At 40.8% G+C, this 19,012-nt stretch overlaps 1 protein-coding gene across 3 annotated transcripts in view; it reads right to left on the bottom strand.

Annotated features, from left to right (window-relative positions):
* Window positions 1-2,835: 2,835 nt before the first annotated feature.
* LOC123754497 (uncharacterized) overlaps window positions 2,836-19,012 on the bottom strand; it is a 126,582-nt gene continuing 110,405 nt past the window's right edge. For 2 of the 3 annotated variants that reach the window (XM_069326323.1, XM_069326322.1), the window contains exons 9-10: window positions 18,262-18,381; window positions 2,836-14,048 (exon numbers count right to left, since the gene is read on the bottom strand). In XM_069326323.1, coding sequence (XP_069182424.1) covers window positions 12,640-14,048; window positions 18,262-18,381 — 1,529 coding nt within the window. In that variant the 3' untranslated portion in view covers window positions 2,836-12,639. The remainder of the gene's footprint in view (window positions 14,049-18,261; window positions 18,382-19,012) is intronic. The other variant, XR_011229030.1, reaches the window with a different exon arrangement.

Here is a 19,012-nt window from a genome sequence, read left to right as displayed (position 1 = left end):
GAGATGATTTCGGGGCTTTTTTTTTAGTGTCCCTGCGGCCCGGTCCTCGACCAGGCCTCAACCCCCAGGAAGCAGCCCGTGACAACTGACTAACACCCAGGTACCTATTTTACTGCTAGTTAACAGGGGCATAGGATGAAAGAAACTCTACCCATTGTTTCTCGCCGGCGCCCGGGATCGAACCCAGAACCACAGGATCACAAGTCCAGCGTGCTGTCCGCTCGGCCGACCGGCTCCAGCTTTGGAGCTTTGGGTAATTAGAGGGACCGCCTGTATGTACTAGCTCTACCAATAAATCCAACATTATGTTTGTAACTCATCTTCTATGTAAGTACTTTTACCTGAATAAACATTTTGATTTTGATTTGATTTTGATTTTATTACTTACGTAATGCTAGCAGGTTTTGGGTAGCTGTGGGATGCTATGGACCCCTGTATGGTGTATACATTCTAAGGTTGCCCCAGAGTGTGTATATGTTCCCAAGTTAGGTTGTTCTAGTGTGTATATGTTCTTTTTGCTTTTAATGAATTTATAGAATAGACTTGGTTCTGTTTTACATGTATCTGCTATCCCTTTTTCAGAATTTCTTTCTGACTCTCTTCTCACTGCTGTGTAGCCGTTTCTTGTATTACTGGTATGTTTCAGAGTTTAATCTCTTCCTACATTTATTCTATTTTTTGTATTTTGTTCTTTAAGCCTCTGTCAACCACTTGGGGTGGAGGGTAGAACGACAGTCTTGCTTCATGCAGGTCGGCGTTCAATCCCCGACCATCCACCAAGTGGTTGGGCACCATTTAAGCCTTTCACAATTTCTGTTGACCCAGTATATGCTTCTAGTTTTCTACCTCTGTTTTGGTGCCTTCATCATGTATCTCACAAAACTTGGCGACCATCTCATTTACTTCCTTGAATAACAAAAAGTCACTCCAATCAAATTCATTAAAAACTTGCTAAGTTCCTATAGTGTCCTCTCCTAAACTTAAGTTTTTCATCCTCCTCTAAACATGTGTTGCTTGCTAGAGGGTTGTAAGTATTTATGAATATCAGTTTATCATCCTGATTACAAATCTCCATTACCATTATGTATGTCAATTTCACGTGAGTTGTCAATTATTAATTATTTTAACCTTTAGGTGATCTTTTACCAACATTGCCGCACCGCCACCTTTCCTATTTCTTCTGTCACATTTCAAAATTGAGTAGCTCCTCTGAAATTCTTCATTCAATATATTATCTTCAAGTTTCATCTTTGCTAATGCAACAATATCTGGTATGTTAAGCTGTTTACATTGTTTAGCTCCAGTATGTATCATCTCATCCATCTATTCGTTTCTGCCCGAAACGCTGCGCGTATTAGTGGCTTTACAAGAATGTAAATACTGTACTATCCAATGTATTCTCTCAAACCCAATGTACCTTCTTGTATATATATAAATAAAATAAAAATAAAAATAAAATGATGGTATGGGAAATTTTCAGGACATGTTCCCACTCCCTTTGTTCTTTATGCTACCTTTCTCTAATGATTTTGTTGGTTTGCATTTTTGTATTAATTTTCCCCCATCTTTATCACTGTAATTTCCAAACATTCCTAAGTACATTTTCCATCAATTAAGCTCCATTTTGGGGTAATCCTTAAGGGTCTTTTCTTACAGGTCGGCGTTCAATTTCCGACCGTCCAAGTGTTGGGCACTATTCCTTTCCTCCGTTCTATCCCAAATCCTTATCCTCATCCATTCCAAGTGCTATAGTCATAATGGCTTAGCACCTTCTTCTGATAACTTCCTTATCTTAGCTTTTTTGTATCAACAGTACCAATTCTTCTGTAGCCAAACATTATCTTTAGTTACAAGACTTTCCCCTAACCCAACACTTTTATCTACTGTACTTTTATTACTTCTGTAACTCTTAGACCTAATGCTATTGCCTTTTCTTTGCAACCAAAAATTATTAGGGACATACTTCAACCATATTTTGCACCAGCTTCAGGTTTGAAGCCAGTGTGGGTGTTCTGAGGTTGGCTAATTTATCTATTGTCCTCAAATGGAATACTCAAAATAAATGAGGTTGTGACAGGTTTGACCCACCTACAGTATCAGATGAAGAGATACCGAGAGGTGCCCAGGCCTTGACCCACCTACAGTATAAGATGGAGAGATAATGAGAGGTTTCCCAGGGCTTGACCCACCTACAGTATAAGATGGAGAGGACACGGGAGGTGTCCCAGGGCCTGTAGGACATGGAGAGGCACAGAGAAGTCTCCTAGGGCCTCCCAGCGACTATAAGAAATATTGCCGGAACTACCGTGGACACCTTCAAGAGAAAACTGGACTGTTTTCTAAGAAAAGTTCCGGATCAGCTGGGCTGTGGTGGGTATGTGGCCCTGCGGGCCGCTCCAAGCAACAGCCTGGTGGACCAAACTCTCACAAGTCGAGCCTGGCCTCGAGCCGGGCTTGGGGAGTAGAACTCCCAGAACCCCATCAAGCAGGTATCAAGCAGGTACCCAGCTGCAGGATATATTGTGGTGATACAGGGAATTGGTGTAGGTCTTGACCCAACTGCTGAATATGCATTTGTTGTAATTTGTGAATTATGAACACCATAGGGAAGCTTATGTTAGAGATGAGTGTTGTGAACCTCACTCTTGCACACATGTTAAACAGTAACATGGAGCTCACTTTCAGCTGCCTCAGGGATGCCAAGCCAGGAACAGCAAACTATAAATATATAAATACACACTCATAATCATCAGAATTTAGCTCCTTATTCCTGATATTCTGTCTTACATTACCCCAAAAGACACTTTCTTTTTTTTTTTAATAAAACCTCCCATCTCTAGAATTATATTTATTGAATCGTGTATTTCATACACTATTGAGAGACATACAATACAGAACATCAAACACACGCACAAAACACTTGTGTTCAGCTTTTGATGAACACAATATTACATGATGAAAACATGTTTAAACACAATATTCACACATCTTGCATGTGTCATTAATATAAAAATTCAACAATATTATTTTTTCTATATTTTGGTCCCATATTTGTGCCTCGAGTCCAAAGTGTCATATTTCTGCATATACCTGTACCTGTACAGGTATATTCATCTAGAGTATCTATATTTGAAATAGTCTTTAACTTCAATTTTCTCTTGTGATCGTGCAGTATATAAATTCATTGTAATCACCATACTGATACAGTTTATATACAGTAATATATTTGTTTAATTATACTGGCATATTCACAATATTCTTACAGGTTTCACATTGGCATTTAGCATACACTATACTCATATATTCACCATACATTCACCACAGTTGCGTAGATGCTATACTGGTAGTCACCATACTGAAACATTGACCAAATCATAAACTCATCATGATACATTCACTATAATCATAATCACCATACTGAAAATTACCACAGAGAAAAGTCACTATTTTGGGAATAGTCACATATTACACTTTATACACCATACCTGTATAAACCCTCGTATGAACTCACCATACTGTTACAAGCATCACAGCGTACCAATATTGTCCCCCCTTTCTGGTAGTCTTTATAGTGATAATGTCACCATCACAGTACAACAACAGTCACCATCTTAATACATTCTGTAACTACAGTACACTAGCATAGTCAGCATAAATAAATAAAAAATAAATAAATATGCTGGAATCTTCACCACACTCGTACAGTTATCGGACTGAGTCGCACCACACAACCACCATAACCACACAGCTAATGTCACCACACACCCACTGTAATGACCATCACACAGCTAATGTCACCATACAAGCACCATCACACAGCTACAATAAGGAAGCATGCAGTTATGACACCATTCAACCATACTCAACATGGTCACTATACAGCTTCATTCACCATTCATATACATACTGTACATACATACACAATATACAGCAACACTCAACATGCTTGTAGTACAGTCACTATGTATATATGCTGGTTAGTGGTAAATGTGTGGCCACGTCTGTGATAGAAAATAATAATAAAAAAAACAATGCAAGCATAGTGACTAACTCTCAGAATGTCACTATAAAATCACTAAACATCCCTAGAATATAACAGTACAAAATACATAATGACAGTATGGAGGACACATTATAGAACTGCAGTGATTGCTGTATTATAGTTACAAAAATGTATACTCACAAATTATACAAATACAGTACATTTTCAGGTGAATCATATTCAAAGTCCTTTTGGTAACAATGCACTAATATTAAATTGGCAGTCTCGGTGACACAGTAGTAAGATACTCGCCTGGCGTTTCGCAAGCGCCTTGCCTTGGGTTCGAATCCTGGCCGGGGAGGATTGATCGGGCGCCAATCCTTAACTGTAGCCTCTGTTCACCCAGCAGTGAATGGGTACCTGGTTGTTAAACGATTCGGCGGGGTCGTATTCTGGGGAAATTAGGGTTAAGGACCTGCCCGAAGCGCTACGCGTACTAGTGGCTTTACAAGAATGTAAAACTCTTGTATGTAAACTTTTAGTATGAATGCAGTTGTATATTTAGTGCAACTACAGTTATCAGTTATAGGACCCATTCAGGTGAAGTTCTAGTACAGCTGCAGCGACAATATGGCTGCGTCTATAACCATTATTTCCCACCAAGCTAACAAAAGGAAAAATAATCATTGCCAAACACTGCCATATGCTTAACATGTGTGTGTAGTTTCCAACATAAAATTCAAATGCATAGTTCCAGATACTGACACAAAGAGTAATGTATGATGCAATATGCTCCTATCATCACACAATAATTTAACACGTAGTGTTAAATACAACGGAAATCGTGCACTGATTTACCATGTACATACAGTAATATTAAGTGACGTGTACAGTACATCATGTTAGGATTTAATGCATAATTCATGCAGTGATTTAGTATCTTAAATAAATAATACATAAATCGTGTAATGATTTAATAGATGAGCTTTGCAACATAATTGTTAATACAGTGAGCAAATCCACAAGTGCCGTGATGTGGGTTCGAACCTACGCACGGGATGTTCCCAGAAGCGCCTTAATCAAGTCGTGCCTTTATCATGCATCTCAGGAAGTGTGATATATCACCCTATTGTGAGTTCTGTGTGTATTGTTAATACGGTATTTATTTAAATGTTATAGCGGGAGCTCCCAGATACAGAAACTCCTGGTAATGTATTTCTCTTACACACCAAACCAAATTCAGCCACCAGGTTACCTTGAGGTTACCTTGAGGTGCTTCCGGGGCTTAGCGTCCCCGCGGCCCGGTCGTCGACCAGGCCTCCTGGTTGCCGGACTGATCAACCAGGCTGTTGGACGCGGCTGCTCGCAGCCTGACCTTACTTCCAAACATCAAATTTTTCATAAGAAAATGTCTGGCTTACAGAGAAGGTCGTACTGATATTCCAATCATTAGGCAAAGTAATGTCCTACATCACCAACAGGGTTATAAACCCATGGAACCACCTACCTGCCAAAGCCATAAATGCCAAGACATTATATGTTTAAAATCCAGTTGGAAAAATCTTCAAGAACAATGAGGGGGGGGGGGGGGGCAACCTCTGACAAACAACTAGCTTCCTGTCCCACATTGAGGTCACTAAAGATTGTGGCCCTTAGGTAAATATAATCTGGATTTTTGGAGGTGTTTCCGTATTGATCAAATGTGAAGTGACTTGATGTGTCTTTGATATGAAGAGATTATTTGACTGAAATGAAAAGTAGCAAAGTACCATCATTTTCCTTTACTGGCACATCATATAGTCAGCCTGGAGGCCTGGTCGACGACCGGGCCGCGGGGACACTAAGCCCCGGAAGCACCTCAAGGTAGCCTGTTCTCATGACTGAAGTTATTTTGAATAATCAGAATCCTTTGAACCTGGGCAACCCACCTACCTTAAGAAGGCCTATACTCAATAGCCCCAGAAAGCATCAATTTGTGCCAATAATTTCACTAGAGCACTGAAGTTTTGACACTGGTCAATAGCATCAAAACCAATGCATCAAGTGTGAGGACAGGCTGATATTACATTATGGTGCATTCATTAATATATATATTTTGCACAAAAACAAAGTTTGTAAACATGAAATAACATTTTCAAGCAGGCATGACTAGTTCCATTGTGTAATCAGAACACACTATGTAATTTTAAAGTTTACGAGTTTATACACTTTTCATACTATTTACAGTAGACATTTTTACAGCAGTAATTGTTACTAAACTGTGATTATTTAAGTGTAGTTACAGGATGAGAGCTACGCTCGTGGTGTCCCGTCTTCCCAGCACTCTTTGTCGTATAACGCTTTGAAACTACTGAGGGTTTTGGCCTCCACCACCTTCTCACCTAACTTGTTCCAACCTGTTACCACTCTGGAAAAGAAAACTTTCTATTTTTTCGGCACCTTCGTCTCCTGCATAAGAACTGAAATTGAATCCTTGTGTATAAGAAGATTTGTAATTCTATCTGTTGATGTCTCCCTATAAATAAGGATCCCATAGCACAGTAGTCTACATTCTTGGCTCACAACCAAGGGATCTGGATCACCCGCTAGACAGAATAGAAATGGTTGGGCACATTTCCTTTCACCTGATAACTCTGTTCACCTAGCAGTAAAACAGGTAACCCGGGAGTTAGAACGCTGTTGTGGGTGGCATCCCGGAGAAGGTCAGCAGTTGGCCGAGGGGGACCTGGATAAACTTCCCGTCCCTGACATTGTTCCTGTACAGGCTTCCCGTCCCTGACATTGTTCCTGTACAGGCTTCCCGTCCCTGACAGTGTTCCTGTACAGGCTTCCTGTCCCTGACAGTGTACCTGTACAGGCTTCCCGTCCCTGACAATGTTCCTGTACAGGCTTCCTGTCCCTGACAGTGTACCTGTACAGGCTTCCTGTCCCTGACAGTGTTCCTGTACAGGCTTCCCGTCCCTGACAGTGTTTCTGTACAGGCTTCCCGTCCCTGACAGTGTTCCTGTACAGGCTTCCCGTCCCTGACAATGTTCCTGTACAGGCTTCCTGTCCCTGACAGTGTACCTGTACAGGCTTCCCGTCCCTGACAATGTTCCTGTACAGGCTTCCTGTCCCCGACAGTGTACCTGTACAGGCTTCCTGTCCCTGACAGTGTTCCTGTACAGGCTTCCCGTCCCTGACAGTGTTTCTGTACAGGCTTCCCGTCCCTGACAGTGTTCCTGTACAGGCTTCCCGTCCCTGACAATGTTCCTGTACAGGCTTCCTGTCCCTGACAGTGTACCTGTACAGGCTTCCCGTCCCTGACAATGTTCCTGTACAGGCTTCCTGTCCCTGACAGTGTACCTGTACAGGCTTCCTGTCCCTGACAGTGTTCCTGTACAGGCTTCCCGTCCCTGACAGTGTTTCTGTACAGGCTTCCCGTCCCTGACAATGTTCCTGTACAGGCTTCCCGTCCCTGACAATGTTCCTGTACAGGCTTCCCGTCCCTGACAATGTTCCTGTACAATGTTTCTGTTCCTGACAATGGGAGTTAAATTGAGCATTATACTGGTAATTGGTATGCTACAAACACCTATTTGTAAATATTGGAAATATGTCTAGAAAGTAAACAGTTCTGGAAATTGTGGACTATTTTCACAAACTAAAGTTCTGTATAATATAATAATAATCAATAGTACAAATCCTGTTTACATCCTGTTTACAAATCCTGTACAAATACAATAGTTTATTGTTTAATATACAGTATATACTTTTAAATCCAATTTCACATTTGTCTTGAAACAATCCTTCCTTACTTCTATACAATACTGATCCAGTTCATAAAAATATAGCTCTGCTTACCTATCTATTTTTCTACACTAGAATATAATAGACCTATCTGTAATTGTATCAGTTTCTCTATACATTTCATCTCTATAGCATTATTATATGTCATTATAAATTAAGGAGCCTGCACAGCCATAAACTAATATACATGTACAATATACAGTATTTGTAACACGGACTCGCTAAATTAATATTGGCCAGAAAAATTCATCTTGTTCGTATTAATATTCTTATATTTAAAAAATAAGATTAAATTTATAATATGTAAACATTTAACTGGATGATGAGACCATATCTTGATTAATGTTAAAAAACTAATTTATTCCGTAAACTTATGTATCATCATGACATGATTCTGCCAGTTTTCCCCAATGTGGAATTTAGTAATTAACATTATGTACACATAAAATATTAACCTAAAATTTGTTTAAATAAAATAAGCTGTGGTTGACAGAAACATGCGAGCAAATTATTAAATATCAGATATGACTGTGTTGAGATACTGTATGAGAAAGTTTATATATTGTACATAAAATACATGAGAAGAGGCTTGAGAAACCCCATGTTGTGTTTATTTCTATAAAACTCTGTGGTAATGTACAAGTATGTACAAAACAAACACACAGGACTAGTTAGTCAAAGATAATACAGACATTTTATATCACTTCCCACCTTAGCACATTAGTGCAATATTTACATCTTTTCATGAAACATACAATTAATTATTAATTAGATTACAGGAGACAAAAATAAGCTTAACATAAATGAACAATTGTTTTGCTCTCTCAGCTTGACCAACTTCAATTGGGCCAGTTTTCCAACTTAATGGTTTAACAAACCACTTATGGGTAATTTGTAGCCTAGTAGTTTGGTCTCGCTGGTTGTGATCCGACAGCACCGAGTCTGATTCTCAGGTTGCATTGTGAGGGTCAGGAGTGGGCCTAGAGAAACCTTGACCAGCCTACCAGTCCCTGACAATGGCAAACCAAGTGCTTTCTTACCAGTCATTTGATACCAAAATTACATTGTCTCAAGTTAATATACACTAAAATTGTTTAATTAAGCAAGGTTCAATTAACTTTGGCTGGTATAGGTCAAGATAAAATTATTTTAATTTACTGGAACTTTCCCGAGGGCCACCACCCGTAGTGGCCTGTCAAATGTCCCCCACATATTCCTGGGGATTTTTCCAGCTCAATTTTTAACTGAAGTATAGACTTATGGTAGAATAATTACATTATATATATTCTTATCTTTATGGACAAAGCATTATAATGGGGGACCTTTGACAAGCCACTGGCTTTCTGTCCTCTTCAAGGCCACTATATTAACCCCTCAGGTAACTCGGGATATTCTTTGACAGAAATAGTACTGTACATCAATGAGCAATTGTAGATACATGCCACAAGCATAATGATGAAAAATATTAAAAGTGTGATACTTATCCCAATGGGCAAAGTAAGTTCGAGGAACATTAAATCAACATTATCTACACCGATTTGCTTTGATGGTGCTACATAGCCTTCCCGGTTTGGTGCCTTCTTTTGATAATTACCTTACCTTACACCGATTTGCACCGATTCAATGTTCCATGAATGTGGTTTGCCCAGGGAAATGTTGATAATGCATTGAATCTTACGGTCTAATTATCTAAGTGTAGTTTCAGGATGAGCGCTACGCTCATGGTGTCCCGACCTCCCAGCACTCGTATAATGCTTTAAAACTACAGATGGCTTTAGCCTCCTCCACCTTCTCCCTTAGCTTGTTCCAATCGTCTACCACGCTGTTTGCGAAAGAAATCATTCTAATATTTTTTTTGGCACCTTTGTTTCCTTAGCTTGAATCAATGACCTCTTATTCTTGAGGTTGCCAGCTTCAGAAATTCTTCTTTGTCAATTTGGTCAATTCCCGTTATTATTTTATTTTATCATATCGCCTCTTTTCTTCTATAGTCTCTCTTTGACATATTTAATGCCTCTAGCCCCAGGTCCTCTCTAGAGGACCGGGCCGCGGGGACACTAAAGCCCCGAAATCATCTCAAGATAACCTCAAGATATCTCTTCATAACTCCTGTTTTTCAGTTCTGGAAGCAATTTTGTAGCATGCCTTTGCACCTTCTCCCGTTTATTGGTGTGCTTCTTGAGACTTGGGCACCATACAATTGCTGCATATTCCAATTTTGGTCTCGCAAAAGTCATGAACAGTTTCTTTAGTATTTCACAATCCATGTAATCAAAAGCGAGTCTAAAATTGGAAAGTGACGTATATGCTCCTCGCACAATGTTCTTTGTGTGTTCCTCTGGTGACTGTCTACTTTCTAAAACCGCCTCTGGATCTCTTGCTTTCTTAGAGTTCTTTAATCCTTAAAGAGTTTGTGTGTAATTACCTAAGTGTAGTTACAGTATGAGAGCTTCGCTCGTGGTGTCCCGTCTTCCCAGTACTCTTTGTCGTATAACACTTTAAAACTACTGACGGTTTTGGCCTCCACCACCATCTCACTTAACTTGTTCCAACCGTCCACCACTGTTTGGAAAAGTAAAATTTCTAATATTTTGTTGGCATCTTTGTTTCCTTATTATGTGTGTGTTAAAAAAAAATATATTATATAATATATATATATATATACATACATACATATATATATATAAATAAAGTAAGTGTGCGAATATAGATAAATAAATAATGATAAAGAGGAGCTTACAAAAGCTACTACGTTTAAAACCATTCAATGCATGACACAATCCACAGTTAGTCAATACAGCAAATTAATTAATTTCAGTCTTAAATTTGGTAGATTCCCATCACACATACATTACAGGCAATGTAAAAAAAAAAAATGTGCATACCATACTTTGAGAAATATATACATTTGTTAGACAGAGAAGTGCACCTTTGACCAAAAATTACATAAAAACAGAGTGGAAGTATGTTAAATTTAGTATTTACATTGTGTCAAGAACAAAGGAACTATATATGCTCAAGGTTTATTTACTAAATTAAATAACTCTTGGATCTGATGCCAAGATAACTAAATCAAAGTGATATTCATTACAATTAGCTTTTACTAATAAAGCTTATCTATTCAAAGTATTCTTGCCACACTTCACAGATTTAACAATCTCTAAATCATTAAGGTTTGTCGTATATGGAAAAATTAAATATTTACATACTGGTATACTGTTATTAATTTCCCTCAAAACACAGGTTATCTTAGTGAACTATCACTAAACTGTACATCTACTTTATAGAGTTAACTTAATGCTAATAATTGAATACAAGATATTTACAGTACATAACATTATTTAAAGCTGTACACAAACATGAACAAGAATGTCTACCTGTAACAATGTCCTGTGCTGACAAGTGAGGCACTTGGGTTCAGTCCTCGGGCAACATGCAAACAGATGGGCACCTTTCAATTCACCTGATGCCACTGTTCACCAAGCCATAAAATTATAGCAACTGTATTACAAGCAACGTAGCTGCTATAAATTCTTAGAAGTTCTATTACAAGCAATTAAAGTTCCCATTAATCCCACATGACATCCACAAACCTATTTAATAACCACTAATGATACCTGTAACAAAACCCTAAGAATTCCACGAACCATCACGCAAGCTTCTCATTGACCAAAGTGAGAAACTAAACTGGGTTCAACACAGGCTCAGGTGGGTACATATATAAGGGGGCCGGACACGCAGCATCTTCACTCGAGCTCCCCCCCCCCCCCCCCCAGTGGTTTGCGCTATATAGTCGTAATGGCTTAGCGCTTTCCCCTGATAGTTCCCTTCCCTTCCCCCAGTAGTTCAGTAACAAATATATACAGTATATATTTGTTATATATCTAGTAACTCTGAATATACAGTACTGCGGACCAACAGCAACCCCATCGACATTCATCAGTATACATCATAACACTCGACTGATCGCCACTCTGTCACACTGTTCAGAACCGCGCTGCATCATCAAACCACTGCAAACTACATTTGTGCAAATATATTTAATCACTATACTGAGTTCTGTCACAAAAAAGCGAACAAAACAAACATTTCAAAATAAAAACCCTTTTACTACTATGTGAAAAGAGGCAATTACTGTGGGATGGTCAGTAGTTCACCCAGTGGGAGGAGCCTCGACAAGTACAGGCTTCCTATATATGGCAAAGGGAATATATGTCGGCAACACTAATGTTTCAACCTATTAGTAACTTTTATCAGGTAAGGATACATTCTACATGTCTGTTATTTATAAGCTCTTTAAGTATACTGTAAATATATCAGCCAAGGAAATTTAGTACAAATGTGAAAAGCAAATATCAGATATCCACCGAGGTCTTATTAAGACCTTTAGTGCCCTCTGTGATCTTTTTTCACTGCCCCACACAGTACGAATATGGAGTACACTATTGTGTACTCCATACTCAAACTGGCCATACTCCAAACTAGCTGCCACTGGCCACATTGAATGAAGTGAAGAGTATTTAATATGAGTAAATTAAGCGTGAACCATTCTGTGTATGGTGATTTTGTGATATATACCATATCTGGATCTAGGGTGTTTTGGTGCACATACTGTACAGTATACTGATTAATGTCAAGTGTATGCTAGCATGGAGATGTTGCAGAATCCTTCTCCTTAATACTTAAATGACTGCAATTGCTATCTGCAATTACTTCCTATACTCAAATTTCCAAATGCAATTTTTTTATATTTGTTTAGCTATTATTTGTCACATACCCCTAGCTATTACCATACACCCGGCAACAATCTCTAATTAGCCGAGCTGTTGAAGGGTTAACGAGCGGCTGGAGAGTGAAGAGTGTCCATATTACTGGCAACTTTCCCCTGTTTCCTGCAAGGATGAAGCTGCATCTTTGGGAAGTGGTGGGAGAGGACGTAGACTGCCTGTGTCACTAGCAATGCTCCCTTGTCGACTGCGAGGTCGTGGACATATCTCGTCCTCGCCAGTCAGTCGGTTGAACTTTCGAATCAAGTCTTTGGCAACATAAATCCCCGAAGCTCCCTCGCTAACATAGCTCACATCAGTAAGGGGGTCGCTTATAGTGGTAGTACTGCTGTTGATACTGATACTGGGGCTAACAGGTGAGTGCGGAGGAGTAGGTGGTACTGGGGAACAGGCTTCCCTGTCCTGGGCACGCTCGGAATCAACTGTAGCATCTGGACGTCGACGCTTTTTGCTCTTATCGATGCGAGCATAAAGGGCCAGGATCTCTGGGGGCACATCAGGCATTGGGGCATCTTCTGCCAGATTTTGTAAGATATCTGGCACATTTTCTTCGCTGTCAGTTGGAATGGGAGATTGCATCCCTATTCTGGGGGGAGGAGGCTTGGGCTTTAGTGTTTCGTAGCCATGGTGAACTCCAGATTGGTGAACTGTCTCATAGCCATGATCTGGAGTGTCTTGAACTGTCTCATAACCTGGATCCTTCTCCTTGAGTGTTTCATAATCATGGTCTTTCTCTTTTACTACTTCATATCCTGCATCTTTCTCCTTGTTTTCCTTAACAGATTCATAGCCGATACTGTCTTTGTCACCTGATTCTTTAACACTTCCAGATTCACTGCCAAATTCTGAAATGAGAGACTTTTTACGTAGCGTTTCATAACTATGTTCGGAGCGAGTTCGCACGCGTTCATACGGTGGTTCCTGACCATTAATGTGGGCATAGTTTGGATCATCATCAAACTCCGACTCTGTGATTGAGGTCACATGATCATCTGGCCTTAAAGGCAAATTTGAGAGAATATTCTGTTGATACAAAGATGATCTTATACCTGGCTCCACTGGCACTGGATTTCCTACCACAGGCCTCTCACTACTCCCCACAATGCTGGTGTTACTTACAGTTACAGCACCGTCATTGTGTCTGGGTCCTACCATGACACCATAAAGTGTTGTGTCTTTGGTCGGCGTTGACCTAACCAGCGAGCGGAGTGAACCAGGACCAGAAATAAGGTGGCGCCTCGCTAGCAGGGTCCCAACAACCAACATAGCAGCAGTCAGGAGACCTGCCACTACAGCCAGGGCCACTATGAGTCCTTGTGTTCCCTGGGACTCTGCAGGAGGAACCTTTGATAGGTCGTAGGTGAGGGAACGTCCCTCTCCTCGCCGCCCGCCTGATACAGATGGAAGCGGCATTTCTATCTGTACACACGTTACATTGATGAAGTTCCAGGCACCAATGTCTAAACATGTGGTTACTGTGTCACCTGTGTCTGAAACAGATAATGATAATTTAATTACATATTAATCAGAGAGTAAAACACAATAACATGTCTGAAAACATATGCCCAAAATGCTATGCATAACTACCTGTACTGGATTTATGTAATAAACAATTACTATACCCACTTTATGTAATAAGCAATTACTATACCAACTATGGAACACTTGTACAGTGGTACCTCAGAATACGAGTGTCCCTGTATACTAATTTTTCGGAATACGAGCAGGATTTGCTCGGAAAATTTACATCGGAAGATGAGGGTGTTGATACGCATACAGGCTGACCTAGCGCGTGGTGACATGGGGATCGCCCCTCAGTTTACCTGTGCCTCGCGCTCAGTGACTATCCCGCCTGAATTCTTGACCAGGATTTACACTGTTTTGTTGGATTTTTGGCCATTTGACCATAAAAGTTGTTATTATATATCTCACCATGGGTCCCAAGAAAGCCAGTGGTAAGGATCAAGGCAAGAAATCGCATGTGAGGATGACAATAGAGGAAAAACAAAAGATCATTCGGATGCATGAAAATGGTGCACGTGTTGTTGAACTTTGTAGGCAGTACAACAAAGCCACGTCAACGATATGCACTATACTTGCCAAGAAAAAGGACATTATGAGTGCTAAAGTGCCAAAAGGCGTAAGAACAATCACGAAACAAAGACCACAAATACTTGAGAAAGTGGAAAAGTTATTAATTTGGATACACGACAAGGACTTAAATATGATAGTGTTTCAGAGGCCATCATTTGTGAGAAAGCCAGGGTATTGCACGAAGACCTTGTAGAGAAAACCCCTGGAACGAGTGCAGATACGATAGACTTTAAGGCAAGCAGGGGATGATTTGACAAATTTAGAAAAAGAAGTGGTATTCATAGTGTTGTGAGGCATGGGGAGGCTGCCAGCTCAGACAAACCAGCCACTGAACGATTTATTGAAGAATTTAAAGAGTTTGCAGAGGCTGAGGGATACCTACCGCAACAAGTGTTTAATTGTGACGAAACAGGACTGTTCTGGAAAAGAATGCCTAAGAGGACATACATTACCAAGGAGGAAAAATCCTTGCCCGGACACAAGCCTATGAAAGATAGGTTTACGCTTGTGCTGTGTTCAAATGCGAGTGGCGATTTGAAAATTAAACCCTTGTTTGTGTATCATTCTGAAAACCCAAGGGTTTTCAAATAGTATAAAGTGCAGAAAAACCAAATGTGTAAGATGTGGAGGGCTAATAATAAGGCATGGATTACTAGGATTTTTTTTTCTGAGTGGGTGAATGAAGTGGTGTGCCCTGTCATAGAAAAATATCTGCAGGAGAAACATTTGCCACTCAAAGCCCTGCTTCTCCTCGACAATGCTCCTGCTCATCCTCCAGGCATATACCATTTTATACCATTAGGTATAAAATTTAGTTTGAAGTGAGGTTTTTGGGTAATCAGGAATGAATTAATTCATTTCCCATTATTTCTTATGGGGAAATTGGCTTCGGTTTACGAGTTTTCGGATTACGAGCTGTCTCCAGGAACGGATTAAACTCTTAAACTGAGGTACCCCTGTACAATGAAAACTCAATTGTATGATTAAAATATTATTATAATTATAATTATAATTATAATATAGCCTAACCCACATAAGTAATGAAATATAAGTATCAACTTTTCAGTATGTCCTGAATGCTTATCAAGGCATAACTGAGCACAGGTGAGAGAGAGAGCAATACAACACATGAGGGAAGGTGAAGTACAAAGTGAGGAATAAGTAGAGAAGTAAAGCAAGAAAACTGATCTAACATATATATATGTGAGCCCAATACATGTTTATAACTATAACACATTTTAATCATATTTAAGTTCAAATAGCATTATCATATTCTGACTTTTCCCCTATAATACATCTCCCAATTCTATTATCTGAAGAACTGCTAATGAATTCTCTACATTTATTTGGTCCAAGATGTTCTAGATTGACCTCAATAACCCCAACAGGATTCCTGTACCCGACAACAGGACACCAAAGCAAAGTAGAAGTCGAAGTTTGGCAGATCCCATTTTGTTTCCCAAGTGGGAGGTTAAAGGTTGGGCAACTTTCCTTTTACCTAATGCCTCCATTCACTTAGCAGTGAAGAGATATCTAGGAGTTAGGCAACTGTTGCAGGGTACAGTTGTAACTGTTGTAGCAGGGTACAGTTGTACCCTTCTACAGTTGTAACAGGGTACAGTTGTAACTGTTGTTGCAGGGTACAGTTGTACAGTTGTAACTGTTGTAGTAGGGTACAGTTGTACCCTTCTACAGTTGTAACAGGGTACAGTTGTAACTGTTGCATACTGGAGGGCCAAGTACCAAATCTACACAGTAAAATAACAACGTACTGGAGTGAACGATATGGAAGAAAATGCAGAATAGAACCAGTGAAGAGCAGAGGTGCCATAGACACAATCAGAGAACACTGTATAAACATCAGAGGTCCACGGTTGTTCAACACTCTCCCAGCAAGCATAAGCAATATTGCCGGAACAACCGTGGACATCTTCAAGAGGAAACTAGATTTATTCCTCCAAGGAGTGCCGGACTAACCGGGCTGTGGTGGGTATGTGGGCCTGTGGGCCACTCCAAGCAACAGCCTAGTGGACCAAACTCTCACAAGTCAGGCCGGGCTTGGGGAGTAGAAGAACTCCCAGAACCCCATCAACCAGGTATCAACCAGGGTTGCATCCTAGGGAGGGTCAGTAGTTCAGCCTTGGTGAAGGGAGGAGGGCTCAAGATAGATCTAAGAGGAGTATATGCATATGTTTACACAGGCTTCCTGTCCTGACAAATTGAATTACAGTATTAATTTTTATAATCTTTAAATCCTCCTTTTAACAGAAGTGATTGGACCCACAGATAAAGAAACAAGGTACGTACCAGGAAGTAGACAGCAGCAAAGATATTAGATCGAGGAAGAGACCTTCAGCTGTGACACACGACCCAAAGCAGCACAAGGTCATTGAGGACCAGGAACATTCACAAAATACCTGGCCTCCAAGACCCTCTTCAATGGTCAAAACTCCCCGCGCCTGAATATCGGTCCAAGATATATTCACAAACACAACCGTCAGGGTGGCATACTTCCAGGCATCATGGGCACGAGGGTAGACTACAGGCTGGCTAGCTTTTATGACACTGTGGATGACCTGAGAAATACAAGCCCTGAAAAAGGGAACCAGGGAAACCGGATCAACCTACAAAATGACCACCAAAGCATAACCAGTGGCCTGAAGGCAGCGCCATAAAATCTCCACCGGGCAAAGTGTATGATGCACCTCCGGCAGAGCCAACCATGAATCCACAACCAAAAGACCCCCTCTAGAAACCAGCCGACTCATTCTTCGCCACAAAAGCAGGAGCCGGCTGCAACCGAACAAAATGCCCACCAGAGCCAAAAGAACAAAATCCCCGATGCCAAAGAAGACATGAAGGCCAGAGTGAGCAAAAACAAAGCCTTCCAAAAACAATCCCGGACCGAAGGGGCCACCATAAACTGAGCAGAAGAAAGAAAAAAAGAACCTGGTCAAGGGACCAGGCAGGCTCGGGCAGCACACGAGCAGGCCACAGGTAAAACAAAGAGTGAGAAAGCTTGTAAAACGGGGCAGAAGAGGTATCCACCCCAAAAGCAAGCTGGAGCAGCTCCAATGCCATACAATAAGAGGCAACAGTATTTGGTATAAGAACGTTGATCAAGAAACACCACTTGAAAATGGGGGACCGGAGCCAGCGACTAGGGTGGCAACCACGCACACATCAGATTAAGAACTGAGTGATGGGATCGGCTGACCCGGTCTGCCTCCCTCCTCTCCCCCAAACAAGAGGGATAGGTGGGAAAAATAAGCCTGTGCTAGTTTTGCAAAATTTTGGTTGTTCGTATTCATAGTTGGGCGAGTTCTTTTGGCAGCTTTGAGGCTGCAGTCTCATTGTTAACTATGCAGTGGTCTCTTTTGTTTTGCTGACTTTCTGGGTGCTTTCCCTGGTGGTGGCAGACATGAATTACTTTAAATGTAAGGTGTTCATAGTGCCACTGCTCCCTATGCCTCTTTGAGAGGGCCAGGTTCTGGCTCATGGTCCCCATAGGCCTATAAGAACTCCATGACTGATGACATTAATTAAATCAGTGTAATAACTTGAGAGAGTCTTAAGGGGCTCCTCCAGAGGAGGAGGGAGTTTTCTAACCTCTGTGGAGCCTGTAGCCATCACTGCAGGTGTAGACAGCGATACCATTCCAGTTCGTTGAGCCATTGATGAGGGTGTGGCGGGCATGAGGGAACACTGGGGGTGGCCCACATGTCACAGCTGCAATTGGGTAGAACTTGTTATCAAAATTTTCAACAGAGACAATATATGTACAGTATTGTGTTATTTTAAAACAAATAAATTTCAATGAAACTACACTTGTTTTAAATATAAACTGGCTACAAAGGCCACTTAATCACAAATAATAACTACAAGTAACCACTTCATATCCACCAACTAAGACTGAAATCAGTAACATTTAGCAGGCCGGCCAGAAGCTTAAGGCCTGCATAGGAATATTTGCTGAAAAAGAAAGGTAACCACACACTGCCACCTTCCCAGCAAGCACGCACACGCACGCACGCACACACACACACACAAACACACACACACACACACACACAGGACACACACACCTGGGAAACACACACAGGTGTGTGTTTCCCAGGTCACACACACTTGTGTGTGACCTGGGAAATCGAGTTACCAATGAGTGCACAAGCTTCATACATGGAACTCTGACAGTAGATGGGAGGAAGATTGTGATCATGGTAATCTACAATCCCCCACCAAACAGTAGAAGACCCAGGCAGGAGTATGATGACAACAACAAAGCATGTATTGATGAACTGCAGAAGGCAGCAACACTAGCCCACAGAATGAGAGCGAAGCTGCTGATCATGGGGGACCT

The sequence above is a fragment of the Procambarus clarkii genome, chromosome 18 (genome assembly GCF_040958095.1).
Source record: "Procambarus clarkii isolate CNS0578487 chromosome 18, FALCON_Pclarkii_2.0, whole genome shotgun sequence".
NCBI lineage: Eukaryota > Metazoa > Arthropoda > Malacostraca > Decapoda > Cambaridae > Procambarus > Procambarus clarkii.
This window is presented reverse-complemented; position numbering and strand designations above follow the sequence as displayed.